At 50.4% G+C, this 17,600-nt stretch overlaps 5 protein-coding genes across 5 annotated transcripts; 3 read left to right on the top strand and 2 right to left on the bottom strand.

Moving 5' to 3' along the window:
* Positions 1-359: 359 nt before the first annotated feature.
* On the top strand, positions 360-1,454 carry E0L32_012017 (uncharacterized protein; the record flags this gene model as incomplete). The annotated part of the gene is made up of 3 exons (XM_031134811.1): positions 360-731; positions 809-985; positions 1,071-1,454. 3 exons carry the CDS (start codon positions 360-362, stop codon positions 1,452-1,454), a joined length of 933 nt encoding a protein of 310 aa, XP_030999401.1.
* A 549-nt stretch (positions 1,455-2,003) lies between these two features.
* E0L32_012018 (uncharacterized protein) lies at positions 2,004-3,476 on the bottom strand (the record flags this gene model as incomplete). Its single annotated transcript, XM_031134812.1, has 1 exon — positions 2,004-3,476. One exon carries the CDS (start codon positions 3,474-3,476, stop codon positions 2,004-2,006), a length of 1,473 nt encoding a protein of 490 aa, XP_030999402.1.
* An 857-nt stretch (positions 3,477-4,333) lies between these two features.
* On the top strand, positions 4,334-6,133 carry E0L32_012019 (uncharacterized protein; the record flags this gene model as incomplete). The annotated part of the gene is made up of 3 exons (XM_031134813.1): positions 4,334-4,591; positions 4,680-5,423; positions 5,525-6,133. 3 exons carry the CDS (start codon positions 4,334-4,336, stop codon positions 6,131-6,133), a joined length of 1,611 nt encoding a protein of 536 aa, XP_030999403.1.
* A 3,706-nt stretch (positions 6,134-9,839) lies between these two features.
* E0L32_012020 (uncharacterized protein) lies at positions 9,840-11,537 on the top strand (the record flags this gene model as incomplete). The annotated part of the gene is made up of 1 exon (XM_031134815.1): positions 9,840-11,537. The coding sequence occupies one exon, from the start codon at positions 9,840-9,842 to the stop codon at positions 11,535-11,537; it is 1,698 nt and encodes a 565-aa protein (XP_030999404.1).
* Positions 11,538-11,786: 249 nt separating this feature from the next.
* On the bottom strand, positions 11,787-14,677 carry E0L32_012021 (uncharacterized protein; the record flags this gene model as incomplete). The annotated part of the gene is made up of 3 exons (XM_031134816.1): positions 11,787-11,852; positions 12,017-14,145; positions 14,620-14,677. 3 exons carry the CDS (start codon positions 14,675-14,677, stop codon positions 11,787-11,789), a joined length of 2,253 nt encoding a protein of 750 aa, XP_030999405.1.
* Positions 14,678-17,600: the final 2,923 nt, after the last annotated feature.

Consider the following 17,600-nt stretch of genomic DNA (forward strand, 5'->3'; position numbering starts at 1 on the left):
CCACATCTGAGCCAAAGGACTCTCGATCTCGACACGCCTCACAGAAGCGCATGACTGCCTCGACACCGCGTTAGCTTGACTCAGCATGATTGCGGGCTTCCGCAATATGCCAAATCTGGAAGGGAAGCTATTAACGGGTGTCCGCGGATCCTCAGCAGGAGCCGGAGGGAAGCGTCTCCAAGGCCGGCTCCGCGTCGATGCCGACAGGTCTGGGTATATAAAACCAAGCTTGCTATCCCTTCTTACCTCGCAAGCTTCTATACAAGAATGTCGACAATCTAAGACACAAACCTTTCACTCACTTCCAACCAGACAACGCAGTATATTCCTACCCCTAAATTCTAATCATCTCGTCCACCATGACCCGCCACGTCACCGTTGTCCCGGCCTCCACCAAGGCCGGCCGCGAGACCATCCGCCGCCTGCTGGTCGACGACAGCAAGCCCACCGTCCGCGGAATCTACCGCGACCCGGCCAAGGCGCCCACCGAGTTCACCTCGCACCCCAACTTTGAGGTCGCGACTGGCGACGTCGGCACCCCCGGCAAGCTCGACTTTGCCGGCACCGACGCCGTCTTCTACATCCCGCCGCCGACCTATGATGACGGCACACCGCAGGCCGTGTGGGCGGAGCGCAGCGCTGGCAATGTCAAGAACGCCCTGCAGGGTTCCCCCAACGTGAAGCGCCTGCTTCTCTTTTCTGCTATCGGGGCAAATCACGACAAGGGCGTTGTAAGTGACCCGACCCTCACTCTTTTAGTGAGGCCTAGTCCGAGTCTGGGGCTTGACGGCTGATGTCAATGATCTAGGGTATCTTGTGTCTGAACCACATCTCTGAGAAGGCGCTCGAGCACGCTGTCCCTGATGTCCGTGTGATCAGGCCGGGCTACTTCTACACCGAGTTACTCTCTCAGCTACAGTGGCCAGAGGGAGAAACGCCCGTCCTGAACACGTGGATCTCTCCTGCTGAACATCAGATACCCATGGTAAGCCCGGCACACATGAACCTGAACCCGAACCTGTATCGATAACATGATGGCATCTTTGCTGATTTGGTACTCCGCGGTCTAGGTCAGCCTCGAGGACATCGCCGAGGCCTGCGCACACAATCTCCTCTCGGAAGGGGCCAACCCAAAAAGCCCCTACATCTTCAACATGTTTGGCCCGCGCTTCTACTCGGCGCTCGATCTCAAGGCCGCCATAGAGGAGGCCACGGGCCACCAAGTCGAGCTCCAGACCGCCGATCGTGATGAGCTGCCTGGCTACTTTGCCGGGCTCGGCATCCCTGCGCAGCACGCCCAGGAGCTCGTCGATATGTTGCTCGCGGGACTGCCGGGTGGCACCATTGTCCAAGATTTTAATTATGGCGAAAACACTGTCACAGGACAGGTGGAGCTGGTGGATGGTGTGAGGGACTTTCTGAAGAAGCGCACTGGAGCGTCGTGGGCGCAATAGATAAAGAAGAGCTTCAAGTTCATAAGACGAGTCCTGTAGAGGAGTAAATGATAAGCTTACATCGTCTCCCTGACTGCCTCGTAGCCTTCAAACCCCGTAAAAAACGAGACTCGAAAAGAGCAGCAGGAAGCTTGTGAACCAAGCCTATTACAACTAGCTCCGTAAAAAACTTCGATTCTCGGCTTCATCAATGCTCCGCCGCACTAATTAACAACTCGGAGCTTGTCTGCTCTCTCCCTCAAGTGAACCCTTGCCATTCTTTGTGCCGAAGACCAGAATAGTCTAGACGTGGATTTCTCCACCTTTGGAGCTGAGATTACGCTATAAATGACTTGAGGCACAACAAGAGATGTGCATATCGTCTAATTTCCAATCGTGGAATGTTTGGACAAAGAGTCTGAGTTGGCACATAAGACTCTGGAGCAAGCTTAAGGGTGTCCAGATAAGCCGCGTGCTGCTGGTGAGTACTAGTCACAATTGAAGATCTATTGGCAGTTCTAGCTACTAGGTCGAGGTCGTGCTTCATGGTGAGCACACTGGAATCAGGGATCACATAGCGCCTCTACCTCTTACCTCTTTGAAAGAGTGAGGCATGATGGCACCATCCTTGCTGCCTGGGCTGTTGACATCAAAGTCCCAACGATCAGGCATCTTCATCCCCGCATCAATATGATTGAAGATGACCCTCGTGGATATACCGTCTCGGAAGAACCACGGGTCCTCGGTCTCGAGCTGCCACGCCTCGAGCGCCTTTCTCATATCCAGTAGCGTTTCATTGTACTCGGGATCGTTGGCCAGGTTGTGCACTTCTTCGGGGTCATTCTCCAGATCAAATAGCTCCTCGGGGCCCCTCTTGATGTAGTTTGCGACGGGCCGCTTGCCGATCATGGCCGGCTCGGCGTTGCGCATGCCCTCCCACGAGACGGCGCCGTACAGGTCGCCAGGGAATGGGAAATCGAGCTGCCACGCAACGTTTCGGTGGTACTTGAAGCGCTTGGTACGCATGTACCGCGTCGGGTAGTACGCAGTCAGCTCGTGGAATGTGTGCGAGCCGAAGACCTGGCCCCAATCGTCAAGAGGCGACGTCTCGCTCATTATGGAAAGCACGGAGCGGCCCTTGCGGTTCCCTTTGACGTTGGCAAAGCCGGCCCAGTTGAGGAAGGTGGGCAGGATGTCGATGAAAGAGACGAGGTTGGGATTCACAATGCCGGGCGTGCAGCCAGGGGTTCTGATGATCATGGGCAGGCGAACACCCGCATCGTACAATGTGCTCTTGGAGTTGACAAAGGGCGGTCCGTTGTCGCTGGTGAACATGACCAAGGTACTCTCGTCGAGGCCAGCCCGGTGGAGCTCCTGCAGCAGCATGCCCACACCCTGGTCCATACGCCAGACAGCACTGTAGTACTCTGCCAGCTCCTGCCGTACTTCGGGGACGTCACTCAAGAAGAAGGGAATAGTAACATCCTTGGGATCGTAGGGGAGGTGCTCAACGCCCGGGTAGTCCTGAGTGTTGCCAAATCCGCCACGTGTGAGATCCCGATGGGGGTCGATATATCCCACAGTCAGGAAGAAGGGCTTGTCCTCCTCCTTGGCTCTCTCGAAGAATGCAGCAGACCGCTGCGCTGTCCAGGCGACATCGCGCGTACTGCTCTCCTCCCGCACGCGCCATGGATAACACTCCGCAGGGCCGACGTGGACCTTGTTGATGATGCCCGTCAGATAGCCCAGGCTGTTGAAAACCTTGGGGGACGTTTCAACGTGGTCAAAGGTCGTAAAGTAGTGCAGGCCCTGAAAGCCACGCAGGAGGCCCAGCTGGCCAGTCTCATGCGTGTGAAGTCCGGACTGTATGACGGACCGGGAGCCGCTGCAGGATGCCGTGCTGGCAAAAGCCATATCGAAGTATGTGCCCTGTGCAGCGAGGTCATCGAGGTTGGGCGTCTTGATCTTGGACTCCCCGCAGACGCCCAGGTTGCGGCCCAGGTCATCTGCGATGATGAGCAAGATGTTTTTCTTTGCTGCCATGTTGGAAGATGGCGTGTGCTGGTCCTCCTAATTGCCTGCTCGTGTCCAAGTTCTGACTAGGGACAAGACGGGTAATGAAAGATAACTAGATTTCCTGAGCAGGGGACCAGGCCGTCATGAGGAACAGTCGGGACGCCCAGGGCGGTTATGCAAAGGTATAAGTCGACGTGCTGTTATCGAGACCTATTTCTTGGCGTCGGGTGCCGACATTGTCGTTGGTGCTCATCGAAAGTCGCGCTTTCGCACTGAGACACGCCAACCGAGGCGGCATCCGATGAACTGCTTCTCGACTCCTAGCTATCACTAGTGCCGCACGACTATCAATGCCACTTGTTCTGAGCTAATTGAAGAATGTATGAGTACAAAACCACCACATGATATCGCCGACTCATCTAACTTTGCTGTGTAGGCGGGCCCGTGGTTGCAAGTCACAGGGCAGACGCCGGAGAGCGGAGCGACATTCAGGATGAACCGTAGCGACGGCCGAGACTTGGATAAGGCGAAGCGGGATCCGCGCCCACCCACTACGTCAAGAGGGCTAATGAGCACTAGCGGCGACCCGGAGCAAGGCAAAGAAACAATTTCCCCTCCAGCTCCGCCTGATCACACCCCAGCCTGGGGTAATGAACAATACCCCATGGGAATTGCGATATCCCTGGCCATGTCTCCGAATCCAGCCAGCGACTGGGAGCCTGTTGATATAAAGACTGCCGATCGTCTGCTGCATCTAGTGTCGCCTTGGACTGTCTGTCAGGGCGCATTTCGGGTTTCTTTCCTCGAGACTTCATCCCTCCGTGACAAGTCCAGATCCTATCAGCATTGTCCTCTTCTCTTTGTTGCCTTACACACCGGACTCAATGACCGCAGACCTGGAGAAGGCGTCGTCAAAAGCCGATGACAAGATGGGCGAGGCTCAGCTGCACGAGACAACCGGCAATGTGGTCGACAGCGAGTTGGCGCGTGATGCCCAAGCTGGCGCCGACGCAGAGAAATCGATGACTTTGTGGCAAGGCCTCCGGGCCTATCCCAAGGCTGTGGGTTGGTCTGTCGCAATCTCTATGGCAACCACTATGGACGGATACGACACAGGCTTTCTGGGTTCGCTTCTTGGACTTGTATGTCACAACCATTCCCATCCAATCGCTCCATGTCCTCGTCGTTGGCTGGGCACTGATGCGGACTTTGTCGTCGTAACTATATTAGCCCGCCTTTAACAAGCAATTCGGCTACGTCAACAACGGAAAATACACCATCCCTGCTTCATGGCAGAGTGCAGTTTCCAACTCTGGCTCTATCGGCATCTTCATCGGCGTCCTCATCAACGGTTGGCTAACAGAGAGGCTGGGCCACCGCAAGATTCTTCTGTCCTGTTATGCTCTGCTCACTGGTCTTATCTTCATACCCTTTTTCGCCCCGACTCTGGGTGTCCTGGTGGCTGGTGAAATCCTCTGTGGTCTATGCTGGGGCCAGTTCAGCATCACGGCTGCGACCTATGCGTCCGAGGTCTGCCCTCTGGCCTTGCGAGCGTATCTCACCTCGTACATCAACATCACCTGGATCGTTGGCCAGCTCTTGGCCGCTTGCGTCATGCGGGGCGTCTCTTCGATGGATGTCAACAATCACTGGTCATACAAGATCCCTTTTGCCGTTCAGTGGGTTTGGCCCATTCCGTTGTTCACCTTTGTCTGGTTCGCTCCCGAGTCTCCTTGGTGGCTGGTCCGACAAGACCAGTTGGACAAGGCCGAGCAGTCTCTGAAGCGGCTGTCTGCAAAGGATAGCACTGTCGACACGAGGAACACCATCGCTATGATGGTACATACCAATCAGCTTGAAAAGGCCGCCGAGACTGGCACCTCCTACATTGATTGCTTCAGGGGAACTGATCGGAGACGTACAGAGATCGCGTGCATGGCCTGGGCCACTCAAGTTTTCTTTGGTCTGCCACTCGTACGTATCTACCCGCTCTTGGGCTCTTGTCAAATCCCTCGCTAACTTCATGTTTTTTTCTTTCTTTCCAGAAAGCGTTCGATGTCTATTTTAACGTGCAGATTGGCATCCCGACAGACCAGGCTTTTAATATGGGTGTCGGCAACCGTCTGGTCGCGTTTGTTGGTACTGCACTGTCCTGGGTGATGCTCACCCACTTCGGACGTCGGCAGATCTACTTGTTCGGTGTCACTCTCAATGTGTGCGTCATGCTATGCATTGGTTGTGCCTCGTTGGCCAACACCCACTCTGCAATGTGGGCTCAGTCTATTCTGCTGATTCTGTGGCCCTTTATCACGAGTATGACGGTCGGGTCGGTGGCCTTCTCCATCGTCACGGAGGTCGGCTCTACACGTCTCAAGGCCAAGACCATCGCTCTGGCCCGGAATACATTCAACGGCCTGAACATTGTCTGGGGTGTCGCTATGCCCTACCTCTTCAACGAGACCGAGGCCAATCTGAAGGGCAAGGCCGGATTCATCTTCGCCGGCACTGGTTTCCTCTGCTTGATCTATGTGTTCTTCCGTCTACCAGAGTTGAAGGGCCGAACTTATGAAGAGCTGGATATTCTTTTTGCCGAAAAGGTTGCGGCGCGAGACTTCAAGAAAACGGTCGTCAAGGCATACCAAGAGAACCTCGAGAAGTCTGAAGTCCATGTTTTGAAGCATTAAGAAGCCTATGGATGGGTTTGTCAAAAAGAATGCCGGGTCCAGGCTCCCTCCTTATCGTGACGCCTAGTCAGGTTTCCTTTATCTTCATAGCCACCCCGACTATCCCTGCCCAGCATCTATAGGCCACGGTTATTAAGTAGGGAAGGAAAACTGCGACATTGGCTGAGAGTGCCGCTGATACAGCCCTTGTCCGTCCTGCCCGACGTGACCTAGATCAGCGACACGGAATATTACGGTTTAGAGTCTTTAGTAGCCTTTCCGCAGTCCTTATGTTTGGGAAGTGTCATATCTCATAAGACATCTAGGCAAAAGAACAGATTTTGGAAGAACTTATCAACATAGAGCTCTCCTTTTGATGCCACAACAGAGGCTTGTAAGGGTACGGCAAAGCTGAACACAACGCCGTAAGTAATTATGAGTCGATGAACGAGCAAGTTCTTCTCTAAGAAATCAAAGAAAAAGAGCGTGGCTGGACTAGACAAATATTTGTTGGCCACAGGACAAGTCTGTACAACGCTGGGTCGGACTTCCCCACTTGGACCTCGGTCGGGTGCCAATACGGATCTGCTGTCGCCTACAACAGAATTCACTGCTTCATTTCGAAACACTCCTCGTTCAAAGCTGCCGTGATGGTCGTTATATATGCCTCATCGACTGCCCCGATCAACCCGCCTAGCGCTCAGCCCGTCTTGACTTCAAGGCAGGTATGGGCGGGGCTGGAGCGCAAAGCTCGCTACCCAACTGACTTTGTGCCTGTCGTCGATCGTTGCGAGATCATCGGAGAAGAAGGGCACACCATCAGCTGCATTGTTCACTTCAAACATTCCGTGACGCACGCCCAGCAGATCAGGGAGACTTGCACCCTGCGTGCGCCCTGTCGGCTAGATTATAGCATGGAGGGTGGGAGCTCAGCGACAAACGTGATTAGTACTGGCCCGGGTGGCGCAGAGGATTTGCATTTGACGTTCTGCTTCGACTGGAACCATCCCGACCTAAGCGCCACGAGTCAAGAAGCCAAGATTCTGCAGGCCGAATATCAAAGAGTAGGCTCATGTTCTGAGGCCGCGTGTACCTCGAACTGGATTGCTGACCCTTCACAAGACTGCCAATATGGCCGTGGCAGCAACTGTCGATGCGATGAGGAGACTGGTCCTAGTAGGGCAGCTTTGAGTTGGGACAGGTTATCAAAAGTTCGCTGGAAAAGCTAGCTGTCCCATTCATAAGGGATAGGTAGATGTAGATGGTTGGCGAAGGAGGTGGAGTGCAGCGGAGCGGGCCATGCAAGTGAAGGAGATACCGTGTGCCGTATGAGCCGCGATTATCAATGTCTCCTGTACAACTCAGTGCTGGAACCGCAGACAGAACCCAGGCGCCAGGCAAGCCATCAGTTGCTACCTTAGTCAATAAAGGGTCTTTCCCCACCTGTCTTGCGTTTCAAGGGTCTTCAGGGCTGCCAGGTTGGTGTCCTTGGTGTCGATATAGCGAAATCTCTTCACCGTTACTTGCCTCATCCAGACTTGACATCATGAAATGAGTAGTTTCCTGTCAGAACTGTCGATGTTCTCCACTGGCTCATCATAAAGGAGCCGAGATATCACCATTGGAGTATAACGGGGCTCACGAGACGGAGCAGGTTGGCCGGCGACGGACCTTACGAGTCAGGGTGGGACCACGCCGTACCCGCAAGTTCGCAGCAGCGATGTGGGAATGCCTTCAGGCCGACCCGGGTCAGGTACGGAGCACGAAAAGTGGGAGACTAATCTCCCGGCCCGGCAAAGCACGGTCAACAAGCTCTGTCGGGCATGCTGCGGCCCGCCAACACTGTCGCGGTGGATTCGGAAAAAGGGATGTGGTGTGTGGTGTGGAAATGTACGTCAATGCGCCCCAGATTTTTATGGTTCCCAGCAAGCATAAGCGCTCAAAACTCCTCCACATAAACACTGAGACGGACCGAAGACTCTTTCTTCGCTTTCTTTTGCCTTATCATGTCCGCACTTCACTGGGAAGACGCTGGGTTGAGAGGCATAGGAGGCACTGGCACGCACTCCGAACCATGTCGTCACACTTCATCAGCGAGCTAAAGTCTTGCTGTCAAAGCGAGGCGAGAACATGCGGAGACATGTGAGGAGAGGAAGCGGCGTTGGCCGCTCCAAGGTGGTGCTGCTTTATGCAGTCCTCGCCAGATCTGTACCGAGGCACAAGCCCACGGTTGGACACGGAATACCCGATTAGGGATGATGGCTTCACAACGTCATCAGTAACTACCGGGAGCCATCTCGCACTAAGCCTCGGGACAGCGTTCTGTTTTTGTCCGTGATAGGGCAGATCTCTGACATCCCATGTGCGAGTCTTTGCGAGGTCAGGGATTCCACTGTACAAGTACTTGTACAGCGGAATGCGTGCTCTGATTGGGCACGACGCAATGAGGAGGCCAAGTCCCGTCCTAGGATGATGGCAAACGGGCACTGAAAACTCTTTTCCTTACTTAAGAATGTGTTTTCGTCTTGGCAGATGCCCTACCAAAAGCTTAGGCCCGGATGATACCCACCTTTGTCCGTTTGCCGTGCAGATCACCATTCCCACCTATTGATCCTCAGCATTCCCTTCTTTGCCATTTTGCCGACAGCCATGCACGGTTCAGTCGCCTCAAAGGGACCAAGGCTACCTAGCCCAAGAAAACGCTTCTAGGTACATGCTTCCGAACCAGCACTCGAGATCTCGCCCTAGTCCAGGCAAGCCATGCCTATCTGCTATCTGCCTTTCCACCCTCACTCCACATTTTCCGTTCCACGAGCTCTACAAGGACAAGTAGCGGTAGAACTTCTCTTCCAGCGGAGACGCCGAACGGAGGTCGTTCCACACCGATGAGGTCATAGGGATCCATTCCGCTGCAACAGTGAAACCCTCACTCACTCACCTACTCCGGACGAGTGTGATACTGACTGGCTGGACCAAATCCTTAGATCCTCACTCTTCCCTTCCCCGTGAATCTGTCCGTTCCTGGCGGGTGGCTGGAACTCCAGCAGCGTAGCGTCCCGCCGCCGTCTTCTGCATACTGCCTGCATTTCGTGCAAAACTCTTTCGTCTCGTCTCCAGATGTGGGACCGGTCATCATCATTTGGTCGCCCATTGTCTTTTGCAAAGATTTAATTTGGATCCCTAGGTTCCACTATCAAGCAGGGAACGTCACTTCGGCCGACCGCATCGCACGAGTAATCCCTTGGCTAGGCAAGGATTCACATGTCTGTTGCACACTTGCACACTCGCACACTCGTTGGTGGCACATGCACACGCATTCAGCTGCCATAAAGATTGGCTAGATATGCCAAACTTGGCAGGCAAAAGGGTGCATTCCCCACCGTGGATACGCCCTCAATATGCGCAGACCTTTTATTGTGGATGTTGGTGAGACTGTAATACCAGATGCCGTGTTTGCTCGCCCTGTCGTACACATATATGATCGCATCTCCCCTCAACCCCATCCCTCGGGGTTCGTGGCATCTTGCATTGCCTGTCACATCGATCCTCTGGTGATCTTTCACTCTCCTTTTACTTCTCTTTTCTGGCTGAGTCTCCGGAGGGCTAGTATCCACGGCTGGCAAGACCACCTTGAGAGAAACACAGCTTGCTTCTTGTGTTATCAAATCACTCAGCGCCCACAGTGCTTGTTTACGAAGTAACAAGAAAATCGGAATCAAATTTCAACATGAGCCCTCCCACCTTCATGGGCCTGACGGGCCGGCCCTTGTCGCTGGCCGTGTCAACCGTTGCGACGACTGGGTTCGTTCTTTTCGGTTATGATCAGGGTGTCATGTCTGGCATTATCTCGGCCAAGCCCTTCAACGACATGTTCGAGGCGACCCGTGACAACCCTACTATGCAGGGCACCGTTACCGCCATCTACGAAATCGGCTGCCTGATCGGCGCCATGTTCATCCTTGCTGTTGGTGATCTGCTGGGTAGACGCCGTGCTATGATCATCGGAGGCGTTATTATGATTCTTGGTGTCATTATTCAGATCACTGCGGGACGACATGCGACACCCCTTGCACAGTTTATCGTGGGCCGAGTCGTCATGGGTGTCGGGAACGGCATAAACACATCGACCATCCCAACGTACCAGGCCGAGTGCAGCAAGACATCTAACCGTGGCCTGCTTATCTGCATCGAGGGTGGTGTCATCGCCTTTGGTACCGTCGTCAGCTACTGGATCGACTATGGTGCTTCTTATGGCCCTGCTGACCTGACCTGGCGCTTCCCCATCGCCTTCCAGATCGTCTTCGCGCTCATCGTCTCCATCCCCATGATCTGGTTGCCCGAGTCCCCGCGCTGGCTTCTCACCCACGAGCGCTACGACGAGGCCGAGGTCGTCATCTCGGCACTCCGAGGCTACGACGTCGGCTCGCGCGAGACTGCCCTTGAGCGTGACCTGATCATTGACAGCATCCGGGCCTCCGGCAATGCCCAAAAGTCGACCCCCATCAAGGCCCTCACCACCGGTGGTCCTACCCAGCACCTACGCCGTGCCCTGCTCGGTGCCAGCAGCCAGCTTATGCAGCAGATTGGCGGCTGCAACGCCGTCATCTACTACTTCCCCATTCTTTTCGAGCGCTCCATTACCCAGGGTGACCACAACATGGCCATGTTAATGGGTGGCGTCAACATGATCATCTACGCCATCTTTGCCACCACCTCGTGGTTCGTTATCGAACGTGTCGGCCGCCGCAAGCTCTTCCTCTGGGGAACTCTCGGCCAATGCCTCAGCATGGTCATCACTTTTGCCTGCCTCATCAACAAGTCTGGTCTCAACCCCCGTGGCGCCGCCGTCGGCCTGTTCACCTACATTGCCTGCTTTGGAGCCTCGTGGTTGCCTCTGCCTTGGCTCTACCCAGCGGAAATCTCACCTGTCAAAACTCGAGCCAAAGCCAACGCCGTCAGCACCTGCACTAACTGGCTCTTCAACTTCCTCATCGTGATGGTCACCCCGATCATGATCAACAGCATCGACTGGGGCACTTACCTCTTCTTCGCCGCAGTCAACGCCTGCTTCATTCCCATCATCTATTTCTTCTACCCGGAGACGGCCCGGCGCTCCCTGGAGGAGATCGACATCATCTTCGCCAAGGGCTACGCCGAGAACATCTCGTACGTCAAGGCCGCCGAGGATCTGCCGCTGCTGTCCCACGAGGAGATCGAGGTTTACGCGCTCAAGTACGGCCTGATCCGTGACGGCGCCTCGCAGGGTGACAACTCTGTCGCTGGCGGTGTTCTGGGCGGTGCTGCTGGTGCCGGCGGTGACACCGAGAAGCGAGGGTTCATCAGCCCCGAAAGCGGTAGCACCAGCCGCGAGGGCACGGTCAACGAGGACAACTCGGCTAACAAGGACGGTGCTGATCGCGGTTAAGTCGATAGGCGGTGTATTAAAGCTTGTGACTTCAAGTGTGGCAGGGCGATGACAATGATAAAGGAGAAAATGAGACTCTTGACAAGTCTAATAAATATGATACTACCGGAAGGAGAGACAAATATATGTCTGACACGTATAGACAGCCACTGTTCAGAGACTAGAGCAAGATACCCAGCAGTTAACTGTACACTCAGCACTGCAACATATAGAATCTTGAATACGGAGACATTCTATTGTGATCTAATTTTATCTCTTCCAGCCATGTGACACCAAACTCTCAGTGGCCATTGGCTCTTCATATATCTTCGAGTACTGCACAGTCGAATGGTCTTGAATCGAAATCTATAAGCCGGTGCGGGTTAATGCTATGACTGAACATGGCGTGCTCGAGTGTGCGACTTCTTTCTCTCCACTTTCATCCCCCTGCATTTACTGCTGCTGATGCCTCGATATCATGAACAACACCCCTGACACACCCCTGCGATGCTACCAGCTAGCGTACCGACCGTAAAGATGGTAATAAAGGTCCCTACCCACCCGCCGACCACGCCGCCGCATGCCGCGAGGCTTGACACGTTGCACATGCCACAGCACCCGTTCTTGGTGTTGACTACTTCGCGGTCCCTGTCAGCAGGGCGCACCGGCGGGATGCCGGGCTTTTGCGAGTCCATCAGTTCGGGCGGTTGATAGGGCACCGCAATGGCTGCGAGGCTGCGGTCGTATGCCGACTGGACCGGCGGTGTGGGGGTCGACCGTCCGCTGTCGTTGAGGGGTGTTTGAATACTTCCGCGGCGGGACTGAGACGGGGTCGGCGTGGTGTCGGTATAGTGCGGCCGGGCGGGGTAGTAGTCCTCCTGCGGTAGTGCATGATGGAGTGATACCGGGACGCTTCTGGACCCGCCTGGAGTCGAAGTTGTGGATGTCGTGTTAGCGGCCGTGGAAGTTCCGGATTGGTACGGCAGCTCTCGCGCTAGGAGCTCGATGCTGCTGCGTGGTCGGGTCATGCTCGGCCGTGGGCTGTGCGTTGCTGAGCGGGCATACGGCGAACCCGGAGTGGACGGCCGGCTGGGCTGTCTGTAGTTCTCGTCCGGCTGGAAGGGGACCGCGCGGAACTTTCTCGTACCGCTCGGTGTCTGGCTTCGGGTGGAAGGGGCTGCCAAGTCGATGCTTGATGCGTTTTCGGAGCGTAATGCCAAAGGACTCATCTCAAAACTTCTTCTGGAGTCCTGGGGCCCGTACCAGCTTCGCGGACGAGAGGGGATGTTTGAGGCGGACTTGGAGTAGCCATGATGTGTTCCGTTGCTACTGTCGTTGTGCTTGTAAGATGTGTCGACCCTCAAAGGGATTTTAGGGTCCTTGACAGCTGAAAAACTAGCGGGATTTGTAACATTTTGTATATGCCCTTTGTGACTCTGACTGCTTAGGGGCCTTGCAGGCAGCTGACCATAGCTGGTCTCTCGAGATATAGCCGCGGGAACGGCGAGAATTGGGATCTCTGGAGTGACCGGTCGACTCTGTAAGGTGACAAGAATATCCTGGTGTGGGAGAAACGGTGACGGGGCTGCTTGCGGCAGACCTGCCATAGAATGTGGTGGCTGGGGTTGAGAAATTGGCATGGACTCCCGCGCTCCATGCCCTCCATGCGCTACGTGGCGGAGGTGGGAAGTGTCCGGTATGCGATACTCATCCGCTATGGCTCCCATGTCCTGCATACTCACTGGTCTGTCGAGCACGCTCAATTCCTGTCGACGTGGAAAGCGCATGTTGAATGCATCCAGGATCGGAGTCGAAACCGGCCGTCCCAGTGCCCCGCTCCCTCTCGATGTATGATCGTAGCTGGCGGACGAGCGGCTGAGGTTTGGCCGCGATACTGTCTGCGCACCTGCTGTCTCGGGAGGAACGGTAAGACTGCCACCGTACCAACTCGTTGGCCTTTCAGCTGTCGTCCTGGCTGTAGTGGTCCTTCTCGCATAGCCATGGCTGCTGGCTGGTCTGCTGATAGGGCTATCGAACCGCCCGGTCACCGATGTGTTTAATGAACGACAGTCCGACGCATCACGCGTACCGTGCGCATTAACAGGTGGTGTCCCCAGCAGATCATGGCCAGATGGCAAGTTTGGCGACCCCGGCCTGCTGATAACCACAGGCGGAGGCGACGAAAACAGCGGACTTCCGGGTCTACCTGAACGTTCTCCTGTAGGGCTTTGCGGCGCGCTCCGGCGCACCTGGGCCTGATGCGAAGAGTCAATTGGCGCGGGGATATGAGCTTTTGCTAAATCTGATTCAAAAGCAGTGCTGGTGATGTCGAGATCCGTTGCGTAAGGCCCCGGTACGCCCGTCCCCGGCGATGCCGTGGGCCGGGTCGTCCGGGAGCTCGATGGTGGGGGTCCTTGATTGGGTTTGCCGCCGTCGGGCATGCTTTCTTCTTCTATGAACACATTGACATACAAGAGGTTTTTGCGGACTCCGGTGCGAGTAAGTTGAAGGACAAAGAAGAACTCGTGAGCGCAGATATCATTATGTGTGGGAGCATGTCCTGTCGTGAAGTGCTCAGAAGATCTCCAGGTATCCACGGACTCGATTGCTACGAAGTCCTTTCTTTCCACTAATTCAGTTAGCTGGTGGCTCCACCGAAGGCTCTAGGCGAACATTGGCACCTGGGTCTGCAGGGTCTGTTTGTCAGGAACATTCCAATTCCTCCCTAGTGTGGCGGGCGGGGGCGGAGTCTTGAGGATAGTGAGCTTTTAAGTACCTAGGTAGGTAGTCTCCAAGTTCTGCAGGACCAGCAGGACCATTTGACGGTATCAGAAGAGATACTGGTCATCATCACGTTTCTCATCTTGTTGATGGCTCGAGAAGTCTTGACATAGGGTTGAATCTGAAGAAATCCGGCTTGTCATTCATGCCAGTGCATATTTTTGAGGACGGTTGTGATAAGGGACTCGCCTCATCTTGCGTAAGGTACCTTTGCTTCGGAAACGTCTGTCGATTCTTACCGAGTAGGTACGTAAGGTTTAGCTTCCTAGAGCGTGAAGATCAGCTTTTGCCTGATGACCCCAGCCGAAACATCATTACGTACGCCCACAATAGGGGTCTTGGGAAGTGGGATTTTCATCCTCGCCTTTCAGAAATTGCATGATTTTGCTGAGAAAACCGGGCGACTTCCCAGGCGAATGAACGAGCGGACACAATGCTGGATTGAGCCCAGTGAGCCCTGGAATGTTACTCAGATCTCGGTAGAAGGTGGAGGTTTTGTCTCTCCCTTGATCCTGCTGCCACATCCTCCTCGCATCTATCAAGTATCCATAGCCGTTTTTGTTAGCTACAAAGTACGGCACGCTTAATGCTGAAGCCGAACTATCTGAAATATTGACCTGGTGTTGCTGGTCCTTAATTATCCCGTGCAATCCCGTGCATGCCCAGTGTCTGGTTGTCTGGTATCACTTGCGGAGCATGGACCGAACCAGACCGGGGACTGCATGCGCTACCTAGGTACCTAGTTAAAAGCAAGCCTTAGGCCCAGATGCATATAAAACGACCGTCCTAAATCAGTGGTTACGCGGTATAAAGGGGGATGTATAAAAACATGAAGTAGATGCTAAGCCACTAAAAATAGAGCTAGTCCTCTAATAAATTAGCCTGTTAATTGCTCCACCAGTCGTCTCCCAGCACCATTATTATATTGATAAATATCCTTATATATCCTATGAAAATTTTTACAATTATTATTACTTTTTCTATAATGCTATAGATTCTTATGACTGTTACTCTATGATATCTCTATTATTATATCTCTAAATTAAGTAATAATTATACTTTAAGATTTCTTAGATTCTAATAAATATAAAAATATTAATTTAACTGAATTTAATGATGATTTTCCTTCTATTCTCCTATCTATTTAAAGCCTTATCTCTAAATTAATAACCCTAGATAAAGCTATTTATAATATAATATCTATTATTACTTTTATCTTATCTTTCTAGGAATCTAATTATTAAAAATTAAGATCCTTAGCTATCTCTAGATCTAGGCTAGATAATTTTCTACTTAAGATAACAACTACTTTTATAGATTGTTTTCTCTAAGCTAGATATAATAGGCTCTTAAATTTAATAAAAAAAAAGGATTTAGAGTCTGTCTAGAACTAAATCTATAAGTAAATATAAGTAAAATTTCTAGAGAGACTACTTATAGCCTAAACTATTTAGAATAAGTATAATAATAAGAAGAAGTACTTTAGAATCTAAAAGATATTAATAGCTAGATTAAAGATATCTTATAATAAATCTACTGGTCTTCTTATAGCTAGTAATAAGATCTAGAAGGTATTTATTACTTAATATTTAATAATCACTCATTCTTATAAATAACTATAGATTATATCTCTTAATAATATAGATATATATTAAGAGGTTTTCTATAGTAAAAGTGCTATTAGAGCTTTAATTAGAGATATTAAAGAGGCTAGCTTATATACTAATTTATCAGCTAGTCTATTAACCTTATCCTAATAAGAGCTCTTATATATATAGATTAGAGTAGTAATTAAAAGATACTATAATTTTAATCTAGATATCTTTCTTAAATTACTAGATAAGAGTGATATTAAGCTTTTATAGATAAATTCTAGTAAATTAGAGACACCTCTCTTTAAATAAATCTCTAATAAAAGATATTATAAGAATCTAACCTCTTCTATCTTCTTCTATAATCTAGCTGCCCTTAGTAATAGCTTTATAACTACTATAATAGCTATCTTATACCTATTTAATACTAATAATATCTCTACTACTATTAACAGCCTAATTAAGAGGTTCTTTAGTTACTATTCTACTTATTAGATTAATTATTATATAGAGAAACTTAAAGATCTAACTTAGGCTATTATTTAGAATACTATAATAGAGGAGAATCACTATCTATAGATTATTAAATAGAGCTAGAATTAAGAAGCTTTATAGGCCTCTAGTCTATCTATTAACATCTAGCTAACTTCTTCTAATACTATCTCTATAACTAGATTATAATAATATATCTAATCTCTTATAGCTTCTTATTAGTAGTTATAGTCATCTAGAGCTCTATAGGATCTTAATCTTAAGCCTCTACTATCTCCTCTTTATTCTTAGCTTTATAACTTATCTTAATAAAGTTATAGAGGGCTATTACTATATAGATAATATCTATCTATACTTAAATTAAATATTTAGATATACTACTATAAATAATTTTAAACTAATGCTTTAATATACTAAAGGCCTGCTTAATAATAATCTTAATATAGACATACTAAAGATTATATAGCTTCTTCTATATTAAGAGTAGGTTAGCTATATTCTACTAGTCCTTAAGATAGTACTAGATATTTAAGAAGAGTATTATAAAGCTCTAATAATTACTAAAGCCTATATTAGTTATATAATATTTATTAGCTAATACTTAAAGCTTTCTGTCTATAGCCTATAATAATAGAGTAGTATTATTTATTAAGCCCTCTATACTAGCTAGTATATAGTTAAAGTAGCTATCTATATAGATAGTAGTCAGTATATTTTAACTAATATTATTCTTTTAGTCTCTCTAGCTATATTATGCTTTAAGTAGAATATATATTAGAATATATATCCTATCTATAGCTCTAATACATCCTTTAAAAGCCCTGATTTTAAGGTTTCTTATAATATCTAAATCAACCTATTTATCTACCTTTAGCTTAATAAAAGCTAGATAAAGCTTAATAAAGTAGGGTAAGATCTTAGCTATAGTTTGTAATACTATAGACTAATAGATATAGAATTAATAGGCTATAGCTCTCTAAGAGCTATTATTTATATAGATCTAAAGAAAGTAAAGTATCTTGCCTTCTACTATTAATTAACACCTACTAGCTAGAGGAGTATTATCTTACAGCCAGTAAATAAGCTAGTTAAATTATGGCTTTATTAGCTAGAAGTGGTTCTTAAATCACTTATTAGGACTAATAAGAAACTTTTAAACTATAATTATAGCTTATTAATAATAGATATCTAGGCTTTCTATATCTTATTAGATAGCCTT

Source organism: Thyridium curvatum (assembly GCF_004353045.1).
Source record: "Thyridium curvatum strain D216 chromosome Unknown NODE_130_length_63205_cov_82.165224, whole genome shotgun sequence".
In the NCBI taxonomy this organism is placed as follows: domain Eukaryota; kingdom Fungi; phylum Ascomycota; class Sordariomycetes; order Thyridiales; family Thyridiaceae; genus Thyridium; species Thyridium curvatum.